Raw genomic sequence first — 21,330 nt, 5'->3', positions numbered from 1 at the left:
CCATCCACTCTAGAAGATATCCTCCTTTTCTGAAGGTTAATCTCAATTTCTTGCTGTGGTGGGTTGACTTTGGCTGCCAGATGCCTGCCCAGTATCTCTCTCTCTCACCCTCCTCAACAAGAAGGGGAGAGAATATGATAGCAAGCTCATGGGTTAGGATGAAGACAGGAAGATCGCTCACCTGTTACTGTTATGGGCAAAACACTCAGGGAAGATTAATTTAATTTATTGCCAAATAAAATAGAGTTGGATGGTCAGAAACAAAGACTTCTTTCTCAGGCTCAAATTCACGTCTACATTCCCAACTCCTCTATGGCCCACACACAGCCTGAGCGATGCAGCAGGGATGGGGGGAATGGAGGGTTGCAGTCAGACCATGACAGTTCCTCTCTGCCACTCCTTCCTCCTCACACTTTTCACCTGCTCCAGCACAGGTCTTCTCCACAGGCTGTAGGGAAATCTCTGCTTGGGGGCCTGAAGCACCTCCTCCCCAACTCCTCCTCTGGCCCAGGTGCTTGCAGGGCTGTTTCTCACACCTTTTCCCCTCACTCCTTGCTGTCGGGCAACATTTTGCTCTTTCTTAAACAGGTTTTTACACAGGCACCACCAGCCCCGCTGCTGGGCTTGGCTGGCCGCTGCAGTGGGGCTGCTACAGAACCGGCTGCAACCGCTGGAACTGGCTGTGTCCGGCTGGGGGCAGCCCCGGCCTCTCCTCACAGAGGCCCCTGCAGCCCCCACAGATGGAAACCCACCACAGTTACTCACCACTTCTTTACACAAATGCCTTCATAACTGCTATTATATTGCCTGCTCGCTCAAAAAAAAGAGAAATATTTGAATTCCCTTAAGCTGTTCCCCAAGATCCTAAATTTCTCCTTAGTTTCGCCTTTCCTAAGATTCATTTATCATGAAGAAATTCACTGAAATCCATCATGATGGAATTTCACCTAATGTCACCGACAGACATGATAAATGTTAGGGATAATTTTCTTATTTATATTTACAACAGCTACAAATTTATTGCTCCCTCTCCAACTCACAGTATACTAATATCTTCTACCTACAAGTACTGTAGGTCTGGGCTTTAGGTGATTTTGGGAGTCGCAGCACATTATGTCTGACAAGTAGTAACAACAGTAAAGATGACACTGGATCTAAAAATGTCCAGAATTAACACAGCATGTGCTCATTAATGATATTTCAGCTTAAAAATCTGAACAATCAATATTTACGAAACACAGGTCATAATATAAATGGTTTCCATGACAATGTTTACTTTATTTCCTATGCAATTTAACTATGCCTTAAAAACTAGCAAAATCATATATGTTCACAAATACAATCAAAGAAAAAGATGTCTTTGTAAATATCCAAGCCAAGACATCAGTTATTATTCCACAAGTAAAATTCTCTTAAGAGATTTGGGGCAGACTTGTATTACACAGTCCAATATATTCCTCAGAAATGACATTTCAAAAGTTTATAAATGAAGATGACTATTCACCTTGCTGAGTACATGCTAGAGAGGAACTACCGACGACTGTCACTTCCAAAAGAAAATCCTATCCAAAGCACCTTTAAGTGTTAAGATTTGTATAATTTATCATTATTTGGTAATCCAAGGCTCCCAAATTCCTCCAAATACAAAATATTCACTCAAACAAGGGAAAGCATATTTCAGTGTGCCTATGCCATTTCAAGAGTTTGCTGAGGTAAAATACTACACATAGTTCCTTCTTTAATAGCTGATAGCGTTTTGCAGAGATGCAGGATACCACAGTTACCAGTGATGTTACTTGTAACCCACTTGAAAATTGGACCAAGAACTGCATTTGCTGAACTATCACATAACCAATCGCGCTGAGAAACACCTTTTCTTTCAGAAAAGAGAATTAAAGGAGAAAAATCAATATTTTATCCTTTTTGTTTTGGACATTTCTGTCTCTGTACATTCCATCACACTTGACAGAGATTTCATTTTACTGCAGCTTCACAGGCTGCAATGAAAGTAAGTGCCCACAATCTTATGAGACAAAGCAAATCAGAAATGTCACGGCTGAACTAGTAGCCCACTAGCCATTGACATACTATGATTAGATCACAGATTCTGTCACATTTTCTAACGGGAAGACTACAGTAGACTGAACTAAACAAGCTCTAAAATTATTGTACCTGGAAATTCACTTTGAGGCAGACTCTACAAGTCCTAGCTGAAGGGAGATTGTATGAAAATACAGAGTACAGTTCATAAAATATGCTGGCTACCAATGATGATTTAAACACATTCAAGACATTCAAAATAAAGATTTAATCTTTCTGAAGAACATTAAGATACCAAAATACCTGATAGCTGTGTGAAAGTGCCTACCTTCATCTACCTACACCTATCCCTTCATATACACACACACATACATACCAACAAAAATAAACAAAACCCATCATTCCAACACATGCAACACAGGAAGCACTAAGAGGTCAGATGGACCTGCTCATTATTTCTTCAAAATGCACATTTCCTAGTACTTTATTTTCTTCTAGAATGTAAATGCTTTTAGAGTATCTTCACACATAGTCTCTTTCCAGAGACTACGAAGGAAGCGTCGGGGACCGCAAGTAAAAATCCACTAAGTGCTAACCTGAAATACCAGAGCTTTTTCCAAACCACCTGTTGCTACAACAGGTGCAGGTTGCAACAAAGAGGCATTAACATCCAGGACGTTCTGCAGCAGTCAAACTGGGCGCTCTGCAAGGCAGGAGAGAGAAACCCCAGCAGGGCATCACTCCAGCACGCCTCTGGGGCTCTTGGTCCCAAGGTTGGCCGTTTCGGAACTAACAGTGCAATGCAGCACTGCACACATACAGCTTCGGAAACATTTTCGTAACAACAGAAAAGGGTTACTCTAGAGGAAAAAAGACATCTCATCCACTGTCGGCTTTGCTGTAGTACTCTCATAACTGCTTGGTAACAGCTCTAGTATTTCTGATTAGTGGATTCTTCCCTGCCATCCCCAATTCTCTTGAACCTCCTACCCACCCAAAGAGTTTTATGCCACATTCCTTGTAATTTAACATATCTTCTTTTTATCTAAATACAAATTCAAAACGAATATTGTGCAAAAAAGAACAAGGATGATCTATTTGAATCACCACCATCGTTTAGTCCATGTAAATCCTTTCCTTCATAAGGTATCTCAGAACTAAACCACCTGCAATGTACTACTTCGTTATTACTCTCCATCAGGCAGTCTGACTCTTAACCATTTCATATTTGTTATGTCATTGACTACTGTACCTTTAGTCAGAGTTGGATGAAAGCCTGAAATAAAGCGTTTGCAAGAATATACTCCCAGATGTTTTCAAGTAATGTGCTGAAAGCAAATATATATTCATCTGTATTTATAAACACACTTTATATTTGAATTAATATTGCTAACAAATTTGATCATAGTTTTTCAAAGCTGATTGAAGATGACTGTAAATAAAGGTAAAGAGAATTTTGACTCAGATGTACAGTGGTTTCTACAACATTTGCTCTGCCTGAATTGTATCACCCATCCTTTAAGTTCTCTTTTCTACAGTTTTACTGCAAATGGTTCTCTCTCATGTGGCTTCGATTACTGCATTATTTACTATTACCTCACTTTCTAGACTTCCAGACCTTGGACTAGCCTAACAATTTCTAATACGAAGATGACATGATTCTGCACCTGCCTTACCACATTGTTATTTGGGCCCCACCAATCTAAAGTTAAGCCTTAAGTTAAAAGAAAGCTGGACTTCATCTCATGCTTTCACCTCTTTCTTCCTTGACATGCTTTTATACTCCCCTATACCTATTCTCTTCCAAACTCCTGAGTTTCAGCGGACTTCTTTTAATACAGAACAATGCTAATTCAGGTTATTTTTAATTATCGAATGCCAATGATATCCTTCCTGTGTAGGTCTGCAGGCTAAATTACCTACTAAAAGGTAGAGATCAGTTTGAATAGTGGAGAAAAAAAAAAGCTCTGTAATTAGCATTGCTTTTAAAGGCAGGGGAAAAAAAAAAATCAGCCGTTTTGTTACTGCAATGAGCTCAACAGTGACAAAGTACATACCAGTGTTCATAGGGGTATACACTACACCACCATAGTTATTCCCTAATTAAAGGATAAAAACAAACTAATATAACAGTTACAAATCAGACAAATGTCACAAAGCAAGAAGCAAACCACAGTTAAAAACAAAAGCCTTCCCAACAGCTTTGGAAAGCATTTTGAAACGTATTCAGCTAGATACTACTGTCTTTTCAAAACATGTAAGTGCCTGCAAAAACTGAAATCATGTTCAAGTGAATCTCAAAAGATAGAAATATTTCTAATGTATACAATCCCCTTTTTTGATGTGCTATTCATGACCCCCTGTTATTTTTGGTTGGTGCATAACAGCAGGCAGTTTTGCTATTTCAACCACAAATTAAAAGTTAGAGAAAGTTTGAGTATGGATTTCATTTTTCTTTAAAATAAAAACAAAACCAAATTATTGTCTCTCAGCAGAGAAATAGATTCAGCAAGGAATATTATCTTCTTGTTAAGGGAGCTAGTAGAAGGGGCATGTAGCTTGATGTTCCCCCTTGTGTTTACTAGGATTCACTGAAGTAAGGCTCTCGTAGTCAGGACTGCCAGTTTATAGCTTGGCTTCTTTAAGCAGCAAATAAAAAATTAATGCATCTCTTGCATTCTGTACATATCTTAAGTTTTGACAGACAAAAAGATATTCACACACCAACATGGTTGTAAATAGACTCTCCAAGGTAAATTATGAAAAACAAGAAGAAAGAAAACAAACTGTAATGCACAAATCTCCTTGGATATTAAAGATGCAGTTGGCTACAAAGCAGTCATGCACCAATAATGAAGGCTGCCTGCAGTCCCTCAGGCCTTCCCTAAATTTGCCTTGCAACTGCAAAATATGTGAAATGAAGTTCCAATGAAAAAAAAATAATCTTCTTCAGTCATAACTCAGTAGAAACAACAAACTCAGATTAACTGGAAGTTAATCTACAGAAATAAAGAGAGTTAAAATAGAGCAGATTGAGCAATCAGTTTACATGTAAAACAAAGATCTTTCATGAGTATTCCTTAGAGGATAACATATTCAAATATATTGTTATCCTTATGAAAATAATGGAAGAGAGATACAATGAGCTGGTATTAAACAAGAACAGACAAATTTAATTTCCTGATAGGTGGGTATGAAATCGTAAGTAAGAAAGATTATGTTTGGGATACTGCCCTACAGTTCATGCATCAGGGCCACTATACCTGACATGAAAGGTCTTATTTTTGTATTTTATCTTATTACAGATTAAGATTCTTGGTAAGTGTAGCTACTGTTGCATATTCAGGTGGGGAGATGGGTTTCAGAGTCATAGAATCATAGATTGGTTTGGGTTGGAAGAGACGTTAAAGACTTTTAGTTCTAACCCCCCTGCCATGGGCAGGGACACCCTCCACTAGCCCAGGTTGCCCAAAGCCCCATCCAGCCTGGCCTTGAACACTTCCAGGGATGGGGCATCCACAGCTTCTCTGGGCAACCTGTGCCAGTGCCTCACCACCCCGACAGTAAAGAATTTCTTCTTAATATCTAATCTAAATCTCCCTTCTTTCAGTTTGTAAGTTTTGCTGTTTAAAACTGTCTAGCAGTGTAAGGTAGAAGAGGTTTTCAGTGTTTACCGAAACAAGTCTAAGGCTACCAATGAAAACCTATACTGTATATCTTAATTACTTAACAGTACATATTAACAGAATAATCATGAAATAGCCCTCAAGTGGACTGATTTGGGACTGTTTTAATAGCTCCTTTAAATCAGTATTTGGATACCAGAATAAACATGCCTAATTCAGGTTATTCCTGAAAGAGATAGAGAGCTGAAATACATCCTTACACACTAACAAAACTGTATTATTGTCATAAAAAAAATTTTTAAAACCCCAGCAAAACAAAAGTTAGCTGCTTTGGGTACAATCTGAGCAGAGAAACCAAGGCCCACAGCAGATGAATTATTGTTTTGTTAAAAAAGTGATCTTTCTGGAGCAAGGAAAAGACAAATCAATAGGTTAGCACGTGAAGCCTTGCAGCATCTTCATCATCATGAAAGCGCAACCCTTTAAATTCTTTTAAAAAAATTCACTCTAGGGCAAATCTGTAAAATCTATTCCAACAAAAGACTTAATCCAGTAGAAAAAGTGAGTTACTTAAACATCAGGACCTTGACTATGATGTGTTGAAAGGTTTCAAAGTTTCTGATGAGAAACTGTCTAGAAATTTTAATAGAGGCCGTGAGAATTACATACAATACAGTGTATATTGATATAAAGTATTTAAATGACAAAATGAAACTGCGTGGGTTTGAAAGATTTTGCATGCTTCCTTCAAGACAGGGCTGATGGACTATCAGAAGAAAGTGTTTGAGAGGTTATGTGGTATTACACTCCAAAGAAATAGCAAATGTGGAAAGAAAGCAACATTGAAAGCATACATTTATTCATCTGCAATTTTTTTTCTTGAGGTTTCTTACACCTCCCACTTCATGCTTCATATTGTATTCTGACAGGATAATCCAATCCTATTAACTTGCTTTTCCTGAACTTGATAAGCAAGTAAATATGAACTTAAGGAAGTGAATGAGCTATAATTTACTACAACATCAGCAAGCTAATTGAAGATGCAATAATGCAGTGATCAAACTGAAATCACAATTAAGACAAACATGGATTCAAATTATCAAATTATCTTAATAAGATATATGAACAACAGAATGATGAGGCTAAGACTGTATGGAACAACACCCTTGTGGAGATTTTGGAGAGAAGCAGATTCCTTCTAACCATGACAGCTTTTTAGAAATATGGTAGGTGCAGACGTAAGCCTCTGGAGCCTGTAAGTATCTTCTATAGAAAAGTCTCTTTTAGACTTAGAATCTTGCCAAAAGGGAGTCACTTAGAGCAGGTAATAAATTCTACTGGTTTACAAGAGATTTTCAACATCTGGGTTAGATTCACAGCTTAAGTATTGTGATAGTTAAAATCCCAAACCACGCCAGCTTTCCAGAGCGGAATGAGGATTCAAAATCCTCACTTAAATATTATAAACTTTTCCAAGATAATACCTGGGAATAACGAGATTACTCAGATGGACTTGCTGCCATCAGCACTGAATGGAGAGTCTGTTTAAAACTATGAAATGGAAAATTCTAAAGAAAAGTTTTAAATCCTGTTCCTTTTCAAGATTAGGGAACTTAACTTCATAGCTTCCTCTAGATCACGTTTTTCACATATTACTTCTGAAAATATTAATTAATCAAAGGCATCACTATCATGAAATATGACATCTACTGCTTTTACCCCATCCACAAGGGCAATCATGTTGCCACAGAAAGAAGTTAGACATGTTGGAAACAAATCCCAACCCCATCTATGCTGCCTGGTATTTCTACACTTGCCTACCTTTAAGTGCCTGCAAATGCAGTGTACTGTAATTCAGTTTAATTTCTTTTATTATTATTTATTTTTACGTCTTTTGGATATGTTCCAAGAGAAATGTCATGCTTGCCTTTTATGTCACAAATAGAGTAGCTACTTACCTAGCAATACTAACAGCCTGCTAATAAAGCCGATGAGTTACCACTCCTGTGTGAATTCTTTTGCTTCCGATTACATTACTTACACACTTCCCTAGACTACACCTAATTCCTGATTTGTTCAATATCAAGATTTAAAAAATTCTCCTCAGCACGAGCTGGATGTACACACTCAGATGAGAATTTAGAGAGCTTACAAAAGGGTCTTTGTGTGGGTTTTTGGGACAAGGAGAGGAAGGGCTTGCTATCTACTGCCTGTTAATAAGGACAATGTTTCACTTTTGATAGTACCTCTTGGGAAATTTCGCTGGAGAAAATACTTCTTGCTCATTATTCTTTATTTTTTCATAGCTTCCTGCTAGCTAGAAACTGTTATCTTTCAGACTACATTAAAGAACTGTTATTTTTTAGGCAGAAGGGAGAAACTGTATTCCCAGACAAATAACCAGGGAGAACAATGAATAAACAGAGCCTTTCTTTTAAACCACTCCTGAATTACAAACTCAATTTCTGAGTTCGAAAGCTGGGAATTTAGCCTATGTATTGCATTTCATAGTAAATCATATGTTTATTATGTATTAATTTATATATTGTATATTCATTGATTTATAGTATTGCAGCAAATGACCTGCTGTATTCAAGGTACATCTCCAAAAAGGAACAGAAAAACATTCCTGAGTCATGGAGCTTGCAATTTACTTTGAAGCAAGTTACAAGCAAACAAATATTAGAAAGAAGAAAAGGTCTTACAGGTACCTGGATACTCAAGATGCTGAATCCACTGTGGTGAAAGTTTTTTCTTATGAAGGCAACATAACAGATGTTTTAGTTCCTGTCTGGTACAGGGCATGAATCTTAGCAAATCTTGATACAAAAGGGCAGTTGATTTCATAGGTCTTTTACAAGAACCCATTTCTCATATCACCAGTTGACGAGTAACTCACATCTGCTTAAATATTTACTTATAGTAGAATGCAACCCTTTCTCTCTAAGGACATTTATAATGTAATACAAAGAATTAATTCTTTATTCAAAGACCTGCATTTATACAAATGTTTTCTAGGTGAGGGAAGCAGTCACCACTGATAAAACTGTCTACAAGATAAAAAAAAACCCACTTCACTGAAGCAAAAAGCTTCTCTGCATTTCATAACAACTACACCCATAAATACCTGTTGTAACTGCTTCAAATTTTATCCAATCATTCTTGTAGATGCTATTATAATGCCGGAGTTTTTAGACTCAAAATTGACCTTTAAGACTATCTGCATTAAAGGAGGAACCCACAAAGCAAACAAAATCTGAAACATTTAAGAACTGTACAAGAAAAAAGAACATTTCCCTTCTAAAGTATATATTTCATACAAATTCCACAAGGCACACAATCTGATTAAAGGGAAGTTTATGTCCATTTCCAAATGTAGGCATGACAGAGTCGGGGGACATTTTTAAATACTCTAACACCAACAGAAACACTCAGAAAGTGACAGACTAAAACTATTTCAGATCATTTGATACCAACTCTGTGAGACAGCAGGTTAAAGCAAAGAACCAAAACAGAAAAGAACAAACTGGCATCTTGCTTCCAGCAACTGATTAACCATTATTTGATAAGAGCCTGAAACTTTATCAAACCAAAATGTATCAGGTTCAATTGTCCTCAAGGACAATAGAAATTTGTTTTTACTTTCAATGGAAGAAAGGACTAAATCAATAAAATCTAAAAAACATTTCTTCTTCAAAATAGTCCTAAATATAAAAGGTGTATTATTATTCAGTGGATCTACTATTTTAACTGCAAAGAGGAAAAAAATCCAACCCTTATTGTTATTTTTGATTCAATCTTTCTGTAATCGTCAGCTCCAAGAGAGGAATAAATATACTTTTTTCTTTTTTTTTTTTTTCTTTCTCCAGGCTTCATTTTGAATCATGTGCCATTTACAAAGGAAAGTCATGCTGAAGTGCTTTACTTATTTCTTGTGATATGGCTTGAATACAATGAGGTTATCAAGACATACTTAAGCACAAAATCAAAGAAGTAAACATAGACAAAGGTGACACGAGTACCAGGAAAAATCTAGTTAAAAGCTCACTTCAAAGTTTTAAATATTCTACCTAAGCTTAGGAGGAAAAAAAAAAAAAAAATTAAAAAAAAGACTAAGCAAGAAGCAGGACAGCCATGAGGGATAAGATTTCTAACTGTAAGAGGCAGAGGAGTAAAGTGATGCAAACTTTATTACCTTGTCTCACTACACCCTTGGCTCTAATTATGTTTCCTGCAAAAATGTTTAGAGAAGCCTTGGAATAAAATGGGAGCAGATATGGAATAATAAATAAACAAACTCTGTTTCTTCTATCTGCATCTCTAGGTTGATTCAGTATATTGCAGCTCAATGAACTGAAATGGCTCACAAGGAATATTTGGTTGGATGCTCGGTCAGAGGTGCTGCAAGCGTATTTGGCTACTTGCAATCATATGATGGGCAGTTTTAATAGTATCACAGACTGAATTCTTAACTATGCAGTGATTTTTTCTCCTCCTAACAGCACAGAACAGACAAAAAAAATACTTCTCTCTCACATGAAGGTAGAGATATTGATAAAAACCAAAGCACAAAAGGCTAATTTGGTACTTAATTGGAAACTTTGTACCTGGACAGTCTCAAAGACATAAAACAATGAGCAAAATATCCACAGATAAGTCGATTTCTGGGGTAATTATCTATTGCTGGGAAAAGCAGAGAAAGTGTTTCAATGGCAATCAATGTGTCTCACAAACTGAGAAAGGTCAGCTACTGTATCAGCATACTGCCTACTTATAATTTCCTTTCCTCCTGTTATTTAAGGATAACAGAATACAAACTTACTTATATGGAAAATTTTGTTTGAAAGTAACTTGAAGAGAAACTACTGGACCAAAAGGAAAACCACTGTATTGCTGATATACTTTGATCAGAAGAATGAAAGATGAAAAAACAACATTGACTGTTCCAGATTTTTTTTGTCATTCAGCCTAACAACTTCTGAATGCTTAGACCATGTGGAAATGCATTTATTAAACACTGTTTCTGTCCAACTTGCAAAAGACATGTGATTAGAAAAGATGATGTATGCATATATTTTTTATTTCAAATAATAAAAAATGGGCATTCTCTTCCATTCGATATATGGCACTTCCTCTAATGATCATCAAAACTCTTTAACATGAGTTTTCAAAAGACTAGCTGTTTGCTTAATAGGACAAGAGATGTTGTTTAATTTGGCTTTAGCAAAACCTTCAATACAGTCTCCCAGTCATGGTATCTTCATTCATGGAAATACTCAAAACTCAGTTGGGCAAGGTCCCATGTAGCTTCAACTACTTTCTACACTACCCCTGCTTTGAGCAGGATGTCAAACTCAATGACCCTCTTAGCATCTCCCTCCACCATAAATTACCTCATGATTCAATTGGTATGTCTTGTTGTCATAAATGTTCACAGCAGAAATGTTAGCAACACAAACAGAAGCAGCAATCTGAAGGACTTCTGACCTTCTAAGTTAAAATGGCTAGTAGCAGAAGAAACAAGCTTTATTAATAGACAGGCATTAGGATTAAGATAGGAGAACAACAAACAGGAAGAAACAAATCATCAATATTCCAAAAACATCTGGAATTATACTTGTGCTGGTTTTGGCTGGGATAGAGTTGCTTTTCCTCATAGTAGCTGGTATGGGGCTATGTGTTGGATTTGTGCTGAAAACAGTGTTGATAACACAGAGATGTTCTCGTTCCTGCTGAGCAGTGCTCACACAGAGCCAAGGCCTTTGCTGCTCCTCACACCACCCCACCAGCGAGTAGGCTGGAGGTGCACAAGGAATTGGGAGGGGACACAGCCAGGACAGCTGACCCCAACTGACCAAATGGATATCCCATACTATATGACATCATGCTCAGCACATAAAGCTGGGGAAAGAAGGAAGAGGGGGCATGTCCAGAGTTATGTTGTTTGTCTTCCCACAGTACGTGTGATGGAGCCCTGCTTTCCTGGGGATGGCTGAACACCTGCGTGCCCATGGGAAGCGGGGAATAAATTCCTCTTGGTTTGCTTGGCTTATGTGCAGGGCTTTTGCTTTACCTATTAAACTGTCTTTATCTCAACCCATGAGTTTTCACACTTTTACTATTCCAATTCTCTCCCCATCTCACCAGAGGGAGTGAGCGGCTGCGTGCTGCTTAGTTGCGGGCTGGGGTTAAACCACGACAATACTTCAGTCATTTACCAAAATACCAAAAAAAGTTAATGAGACCACTTAGAGAAAGCTTGCAGGCATAACAATAGTCTGAACTGGACACATTTAATATGAATGCATGCTCTCGGGAATATTTGGAGACACTATATCCTCCGTCTTTTCTGATTGCTGCTGAATTCTTATCAGTAGTTATGACTTTTTTTTACAGTAAATTCCACAGATTAAATGAGTTTCAGTGATCTCTGATTTTTGTCTTTAAATCTAATGTCTTTTTCCTTCTGGGAAACATCTCACAAGCATCAAAATGTTTTGGAAAATTCAAATTTTTTTCGCACTTTTTTCCTTATACAAAAAAGTTACCGTACTGTGAACTCTTAATGCTTGCCCTAGGCCTTCCTCAAATGTCTGGAAAAAATTAAATCCCTAAACAAGAATGTTTATGCCACTAAAGTCTACAAGGTTCTGCTCTAGTGAATAAAAGTAAAGAATTTCTCAAAAGCCATAATTACGATTGCTACTACTACTGTATACATCTGAACCAGTGAATTGACTGAAGCACAAATGATGCTAAGGAAAAGAAAGTGTCTCCTTAAGATGCATAAGCCTCAGCTTTCACTTTTTTATATTGAACCATTACTATTTAAATTAGTATGCATCACACATACGGTCCAAGTTCATTTCCTCATTTAATAACTTTTTTCAAGAGGCTTAGAAGATAAAAGGACAGATAAAAATTTTAAAGACCATAGCATCAGAGGGATATAATTAACTATTTAGACCAACATGTAGCATTAGAACAGTACCCTAGCAAATTATTCTGTCCACTTTCTAAAATTATAAAGCAATGCAAGAAATTAGCCCTACTTTTCTACAAATTCAGAAAGACTATTTGTGGTATGTCTTTTCTATTTGGAATGCAAATTTAATATTCCAAACCAGAATACAGAACTTGAAAGTTCTGTCTTGATAAACTAGATAAATTTATAGAGACTTAGTCCTGATATTTAGTTGAGATAATTTACCACGCTAGAAAAGCACTTTATTGCAGTCAGTTTGCTATTACTACTAGGTAAAAACATAAATATCCTATGAATATTCTAAGAGCCAAGGAGGAGAGGTGTCAAGCCAACGAGGAGAGGTGCCATGCTGGACCTTGTTCTCACCAACAAGGAGGGCCTGGTGGGGAATGTGAAACTCAAGTGCAGCCTTGGCTGCAGTGACCATGAAATGGTGGAGTTCAAGATCCTCAGGGCAGCGAGGAGGGCGCACAGCAAGCTCACTACCCTGGACTTCAGGAGAGCAGACTTTGGCCTCTTCAGAGGTCTGCTTGGTAGAGTACCATGGGACAAAGTCCTGGGGGGAAGAGGAGTCCAAGAAAGCTCATTAATATTCAAGGTACACCTCCTCCAAGCTCAGGAGCGATCCACCCCAACAAAGAGGAAGTCAGGCAAAAACACCAGGAGGCCTGCATGGATGAACAAGGAGCTCCTGGACAAACTCAAACACAAGAAGGAAGCCTACAGAGGCTGGAAGCAGGGACGGGTGGCCTGGGGGGAATACAGAGAAATTGGCTGAGCAGCCAGGGATCAGGTTAGGAAAGCTAAAGCCCTGATAGAATTACATCTGGCCAAGGATGTCAAGGGCAACAAGAAAAGCTTCTATAGGTACATCAGTGATAAAAGGACAAATAAGATAACATGGGCCCTCTCCAGAAGGAAACAGGAGACCTGGCTACCCAGGACATGGAGAAGGCTGAGGTACTCAGTGACTTTTTTTGCCTCAATCTTCACCAGCAAGTGCCCTAGCCACACCACCCAAGTGGCAGAAGGCAAAGGCAGGGACTGGGAGAATGAAGAACTGCCCATTGTAGGAGAAGATCAGCTCTGAGACCGTCCAAGGAACCTGAAGGTGCACAAGTCCATGGGACCCGATGAGATGCATCTGTGGGTCCTGAGGGAACTGGCAGATGAAGTTGCTAAGCCAACATCCATCATATTTGAGAAGTCGTGGCAGTGCAGTGAAGTTCCCGCTGACTGGAAAAGGGGAAACATAACCCTCATTGTTAAAAAGGGAAAAAAGGAAGACCCAGGGAACTACAGGACAGTCGGTCTCACCTCTGTGCCTGGCAAGATTATGGAGCAGATCCTCCTGGAAACTATGCTCAGGCACATGGAAAATAAAGAGGTGATTGGAGACAGTCAACATGACTTCACTAAGGGCAAATTTTGCCTGACAAATTTAGTGGCCTTCCATGACGCGGTTACAGCACTGGTGGATAAGGGAAGAGCAGCTGATGTCATCAACCCGGACTTGTGCAAAGTATTTGACACTGTTCCGCATGACATCCTTGACTCTGAATTGAAGAGACATGAATTTGACTGATGGACCACTCAGTGGATAAGAAATTGGCTGGATGGTCACACTCAAAGAGTTGCAGCCAATGGCTCAATGTTCAAGTGGAGACCAGTGATGAGTGGCGTTCCTCAGGGGTCAGTATTGGGACCAGCACTGTTCAATATCTTTGTCGGCGACACGGACAGCGGGATCGAGTGCACCCTCAGCAAGTTTGCCAACGACACTAAGGTGTGTGGTGTGGTCAACACGGTGGAGGGAAGAGATGCCATCCCGAGGGACCTTGACAGGCTGGAGAGGTGAGCCCGTGCAAACCTCATGAAGTTCAACAAGGCCAAGTGCAAGGTCCTGCACATGGGTTGGGGCAATGCCAAGCACAAATACAGGCTGGGCGAAGAATGGATTGAAAGCAGCCCTCAGGAGAAGGACTTGGAGATGTTGGTGGACAAGAAGCTCAACATGAGCTGGCAGTGTGTGCTGGCAGCCCAGAAAGCCAACCTGTCCTGGGCTGCATCAAAAGAGATGTAACCAGCAGGTCGAGGGAGGTGATCCTGCCCCTCTACTCCACTCTGGTGAGACCCCACCTGCAGTACTGTGTCCAGCTCTGGGGTGTCCAGCACAAGACAGACATGGACCTGTTGGAGCAAGTCCAGAGGAAGCCATGAAGATGACTGAGGGCTGGAGGACCTCTCCTATGAAGACAGGCTGATAGAGTTGGGGTTGTTCAGCCTGGAGAAGAGAAGACTCTGGGGAGACCTTATAGCAGCCTTCCAGTACCTAAAGGGGCCTAGAAGAATGCTGGAGAAGGACTGTTTACAAGGGCATGGACTGACAGGATGAGGGATGTGTGCTAGCTTTGTGGAATTACCACCTAGCACCCATCTCTGTGCAGACATGAAATAAAACACCTCTGTTCTGTGTCTATATTGAGGTACTGCACACCGGGTAAACAATCCCACTTTTGGGACAACAGTAATGGCATTAAGCTGAAGGAGAGGAGATTTAGATTAGATATTGGGAAGAAATTCTTCCCTGTGAGAGTGGTGAGGCACTGGCACAGGTTGCCCACAGAAGCTGTGGATGCCCCAACCCCGGAAGTGTTCGAGGCCAGGGTGGATGGGGTTTTTGGCAACCTGGTCTAGTGGATGGTATCCCTGCTCACAGCAGGGGGGGTTGGAAGTATAAGTCTTTAAGGCCCCTTCCAACCCAAACTGTTCTATAATTCTATGATGATGAGCTGACCATACATAGGTTTATGGGAAAACCAAAAGCAGGAAGTTAGGCCCTGAAACATCTGGTGGATTTGTGACCTTTGTTAGGAGTAACAGAAGTTTGCATCTATAATGATTTCCCCTTAACACAGAAGGGACTTTATGTCAATTAGGTAATAAGACAATTATGTCTTGCAATGCCTTAATTTGTTGAGTGTATTTACACCATAAGATGAATGGTTTTGATGAGATGTTATCAGAACATGACAGCCTCATACCAAGGATTATAAGGATGTAGGCATGAAGTTATTGTTATCCTCAGTAACAAGTAAACACTAGTACACAACTACATAGTGCTACCAGGAGAAGGCATTACTCTTGATTTGTCCATAGCTACTCCTTGTATAAAAATTAAAAAAAAAAAAAAAAAACAACACAGAAGGAAAGTCCATTAAAACTGATTTAGTATATAAAAGAAATACAAAAGACAGATTACATTTGAAAAAAGCAGAGTAGTTCCAATCTGCTGAAAACATAGAAAACCTGCTTATTCAAGATCAAATCTAGCAGAAGAAAAGGATTCGACTACAGAGGGTGTTTTAACTGTGCCAAACACTTTCACAACAGTCTCTTCCCCTCCTATTGAATAATAATAATAATAAAATCAAGGCAAGTCTGCTGTCTGCTTTGAGTACTGTCTAGTACTTAGAATGCAGGTATTTGTGCACTCACATATAAAGAGCAAAATAAAGGAGATGCTGGCAAATAAAACCCAAATAATATTTCTCAGTATAAATGATTAGGGTAGTTTATACAATTTACACCACTGTTTCATAACCATAGACAAGTATTTGCAGAAGTAAGATGCATACATGTGTTATACAGCATTAGCCAGAGGATTAGGTGTAAATAATAATTAACAGTAGTTTGCACAAGTGGTCCCAATACCTTCATTACTGTGTCTGCTAGCTATTTCAGTGCTTAAAAATAAAGTTAGCACTGTCCTAATCTTTGACAGCTTCCTAAAACAGTGAGAATTGGGTATCTGGAGCTTTGTTATAAGTACAAATGAAGTGAGTTCTCAATTGAAATTAAAATTCTTCTCTGATGAAATACACCACTTGAACAATCTAGACTGGGAAGCACGTGAATAAAGTATTTCACTAAATGTTCCTAAAACAAAACCTCATTTAAATGAAGTAAATTAGCAAATATTTGCAAAGAAAAAAAAAAGGGCAATTCAGGCCAAGTAAGAATCACTGCTTAAGTACAGGCATCAGAGATGCACTGAAAGCTAAAATTAGACAGGCTATTCTCACAAATACTTTTCATGAAATTCAGTCAAGTTAAAGAAAAACAAACTAAAACCCAACCCTCCCCCACGTAGTAGGTTGGGTTTTTTCTGCCTTTGATTCATTTGGAAAGGTCACAAAAATATTCCAGCTTTGTTATTAGAAGAATTACTGCACTTGATATTTAATTTCTAATGTTCACACACTGAAAACACCACCCCACACACACAGTCACTCCAAAGCAATATATGAATCTCAAATATTGTCCACAGAAATTCCAGTATAACCACTGAAGAGCAACAGGCCATCAGCCACATCTTTAGAAAATCAAAAGGAAGGAAAATATAAGTAAGCAATTGGAAGTATTTTCATTCTAATAAGCCTTCTAGAAAACATTTGCCTTCAAGATCCTATGACCTTCATTGCAGTTTAAATACACACTTGAGGACAGATTTTCATCACAGTATTTGGACATTGCTGGTCTGAGGTCTGTTTCAAGTAGTTACAATAGAGTAATTTCCAAAATCACCAAAAATGTAAGCCTTGGTTTTATGAAAAAGTAAATGCACTGAAATATCTCATGACAAGTATTCCTGTTCTTGTGTGTCTTCATGCAGATGTGTTGGCATACTTACTAATTATAAAAGAATTGGTAATTTGCTTACAAAAAAAAAGAAAAAAAAATCAGCCAATTTAAAATGAATAGCTAAATATTTTGTAGAAGTTTTCTAATAAAGTAAACTTGGTATGAAAACTATGTTTTAAAGTGGTTATTTCTCCATCACACTGAAAGTCCTTGTGATTACATGATAAATTAAGCCAGCTACAGGCAACAGACAGATCAGTGAGCCACAGCTGTATGGTAAACGGTGGTATTTACAAGTGATGTTAATATTCTCTAGAGACACAATGTGACATTCTAGGCATCTGTTTTCTCTGAACACTTCCTACGGTGCAGCTCATTATGGCTCCCAGACAGCCGCTAGGAAAGATGACATTAAAGCCATTAAAAAACTTAGCTGTTTAAAATGAAATTCTTAAATTCCTCCATAAAAAAGCCATACCCTGACATCAACCACCCTGAATGACTGGAAATACTAATATAAGCATCTAAGTGAACTTCATAAGTTGTGTCAGCAATACATCTTGAAATACTCAACCTTAGCATCACAGCATCATTAAGGCATCAGCCAGATGCTAACACAACAGGTATGTAGACACGTCAATTCAGGCCTTGATTTTATCATGTTTTTCAGTATCCTGCCTGTTATGCATCAACCAACAGGCAAGTTTTTTGAAAGAGGAAAAATATTTTCTAATTACCCATGTGTCTCCACCTCACTGACAGTTGAGTTGGCAAGTTACATCTGGAGGACGATAGCTATCAGTGACCAAAATGTAAATAATTCTAGAAACATTCATCCAATTTCCTGCCACAGAACAAAATATTAAGTTAACCATAACATGAGAAATAGAGAGAAGAGGAAAGAATTAAAATTGGGAGAAAGAAGAGATAAGAATATGTATAATGTATTGCAGACATTACTCACCATAAACAGAGTTCTGAAGTTGCTCAGGTCACCAAAGAATTCTTCTATGCTTATTGCTTTGGGATCAAAGGTAAAGTATTCTCCCAAATTTTCATACAATTTAGTCATGTTGTTGTGCATGTTGGACAATTTTTCATATTGCTCTCGGGCACTCTCAGCAAAGCTGTAAGGTTTTGTTAAGGAAAACGATTTAAATGTAATTCAATCTAACAGTAAAAAAAAAGTAAAGAAAACTCAGTACAAAGGTTAGAACTGGAAAATTTGCTAGTGTTGTTCTGCTTTCAAATATGACATTTCTATATATTAATGTTTACATGTCTGCAAGTTCATATCAACATAAGGTGGTGACACGCTTTTCCATTAAATGATCCCTTTCAAATGGTGAAGATTTGTATAGATCATACAATTGACTCGATAAAATTTCCAAGTATCTCAGACATTTTTCTTCTAATAAATGATTCATTTTTTAAAATACATTCTACAAAAAGACATACTGAAAATTAGTTTGCTTAGAGAATCTCTGATGTCCCACTCTGTTCAAGTGATGTCACGATCCCTATATTATATGTGTGTGTATATATATATGTAAAATTTACATTATGCATAACTGCCAATGACAAAATTATACAGTATGATGACTAATTTTTTTGCCTTTTATTACACATCTCTTCTTTTTGGATTCGTTAATGCCTAGCCACACAGCTCAGCTCATGCCTCCGGCTTCCTGTACTAGGTACATTGATTTGGGGAACGCTCTCAACTATGTAATTTCACAGAACTTACAAAAATGGAATATCCATCCACTTGTCCCAGTTAACTGACAAATACCTTTGAAAAATTATTAGTAAGAAAAACACCGTGGAACAGAAGTGGTTTTTTCCATTAAGAAGTATGGAAGTCTAGAAATGAAACCGCGATTGACTGCCATCCCAGCAGTCATCATTATAAGTTTGGCATAATCCTTTTAGAAAAAATGTGGCAATTCCCCCCCCCCCCATATGAAAAGAAAATGAAATATTTTTAGAACAATTCATTTGCAAATAGAGGAAAAGTGCAAGCTACTGAGGGAAATACCTGTTTGCCTTGAAGCAGTAAGGTTCAGTTTGCTACTTTCATCTGTTGTGGTTGTTTATATCCACAAAGATACAAAGTCACAAAGCACTGTAAAAAAACCAGCTAGTACAATTAAACTAGTTCTGCTGATACTGAATTGTAGCTGATGACAGTGTTGTGCTGTACATATCAAAACCCAAGAACAAGACACACAAGTTATTCCCTGAACTACAAAAATCATGCAGCCTGACTCCCTGTGGCTTTTACTTGTACCAACTCTCTTCCACATGGATTCTGATTCTTAATACAGCAGAGCTCATGCTTCAACCTTCCCCCATACTCGAGACTCTAATTTGAGACTCTGCCTAGCATCACACTTCTAATTACTCGATATTTTTGAGATCCCTATCTCTCTGCAAAATAACAAACAACCTGGAAACTAATTAGGGGAGCAAGACATACAGAGAAACCATATAAACCATTTATTTTTGAGATTAGACTAAACCCAAAAAGGATTCTTTGGAAAGCAGTCAACAAATTGCAGAATAAAGGAAATTCAGGTGGATATTCTATTCATGACATTCCTGTAGAGTCTGGATACTGTTGAGTACTGAAAAGGCTGTCACTTCACAAGCTACACGCAAGCACTACAAAGCTGAAAATATCTTCCATTGGAAAGGGGTCTAATATTTCACCTGGATTTTCCTGCTTTAACTAAAGGGAGGGTATGTAAATAGTCATTTAAAAATTGGTTCTTAAAAGTATGATTTAAAACTTCATATAATACACATTTTCCTCCTATGAAACTTATTTTCCAATTAATCCTCTCTTCATTAAAGCCTCGGTAGCATAAAAGGAAAGCTGTATCCTTTCGTACCTCATAATGTTCATTTAGAATGGCAAAAAGTAGTAATGAACAGTGTGATGGACCTTAATATATAAATATGAAGATTTTGAAACAGTAATATCTACCTACACAGTTTCATCCCAGTGCAAACACAGTTGTAATACCTATATTTTCAGTTTATTGAAATGATGTTTAACCTGCTTGGTTAGAATTTCAAGCCTGAACTGTTGAATTGCTCATCTTAATACAAGACAAACTTGGTATAGTTCAGGCTTCAATGACATTTAACTGTACCAAAGGAAATGAAAGTTTAATGGCAAGAATACATTAAATTGGTAATAATGGCACATTACTGAATTATTGAGCACAGTCTAAAACTTTTAGAAAAACATGAATTGCCTTAGAGTCAGCAGACTACTGTCTTGAACAACGCACCAGAGGTACTAGGAAAAAGAAATACAAAGGTATGTAATTATATAAATTGTATCTCTGGTTCCTTTAAAAACAACCTCACATAATATAATGTAAAACTAAATTAATATACTAAGAATGACTGTAAGGTCTGCAAGAAAAGAAAAAACCTTTTAATATTCCAGATTTGAAAGTAACTCTTTGAGAGTTAATCTCCCAGAGTCGAATTCTCCATTCATGTTGCACATTCAACAGAAGAAATAAAACAGTAAGCACTGAAAAGAAAAAAACCCAACCCAACAGTACTGCTACTGAAACTAGAAGATATTTTAAAGTACCAATGTAGAAACGCATACTGGAATCCCAACATTATTATTTTTTTATCTAACAAGTACCAAACTGCAAAAAAAAGAAATACCATTAACAGATGGCTTGTAAGACAAAAGAATGTCAGTAAGACAGATGAATATGATGAGCAAAGAGAGAATACAGTATTTTAATTATACTTAATTTTGAAGAAAACAAGTCAGTGCTGTAGAGCCAATAGTTTCTGGCCATATACCCATGTCATATTAACAAAGTTACTCTTTATCACGCTCTACATGCTTCATACAATCTTCATACTTCTATTAGTAACTTGAAACATCACTTCAAGCCATTGCAAAGACTTAGTCAATACAATCACTCCAGAGAAGCAAAGCCAACCTTGCCTACACTATTTTGTGAAAAAAACATTATTGAGAGATCTAAGGTATCAAAA

General features: G+C 37.9%; 1 protein-coding gene across 1 annotated transcript in view; it reads right to left on the bottom strand.

Annotated features, from left to right (window-relative positions):
• DIAPH2 (diaphanous related formin 2) overlaps positions 1-21,330 on the bottom strand; it is a 245,612-nt gene that overhangs the window by 82,716 nt on the left and 141,566 nt on the right. The window contains exon 25 of the mRNA XM_075763093.1: positions 18,260-18,425. Coding sequence (XP_075619208.1) covers positions 18,260-18,425 — 166 coding nt within the window. The remainder of the gene's footprint in view (positions 1-18,259; positions 18,426-21,330) is intronic.

The sequence above is a fragment of the Balearica regulorum genome, chromosome 11 (genome assembly GCF_011004875.1).
Source record: "Balearica regulorum gibbericeps isolate bBalReg1 chromosome 11, bBalReg1.pri, whole genome shotgun sequence".
Classification (NCBI taxonomy): domain Eukaryota; kingdom Metazoa; phylum Chordata; class Aves; order Gruiformes; family Gruidae; genus Balearica; species Balearica regulorum.
Note: the sequence above shows the minus strand (reverse complement) of the source record. Positions and strands in the feature narration are given on the sequence as shown.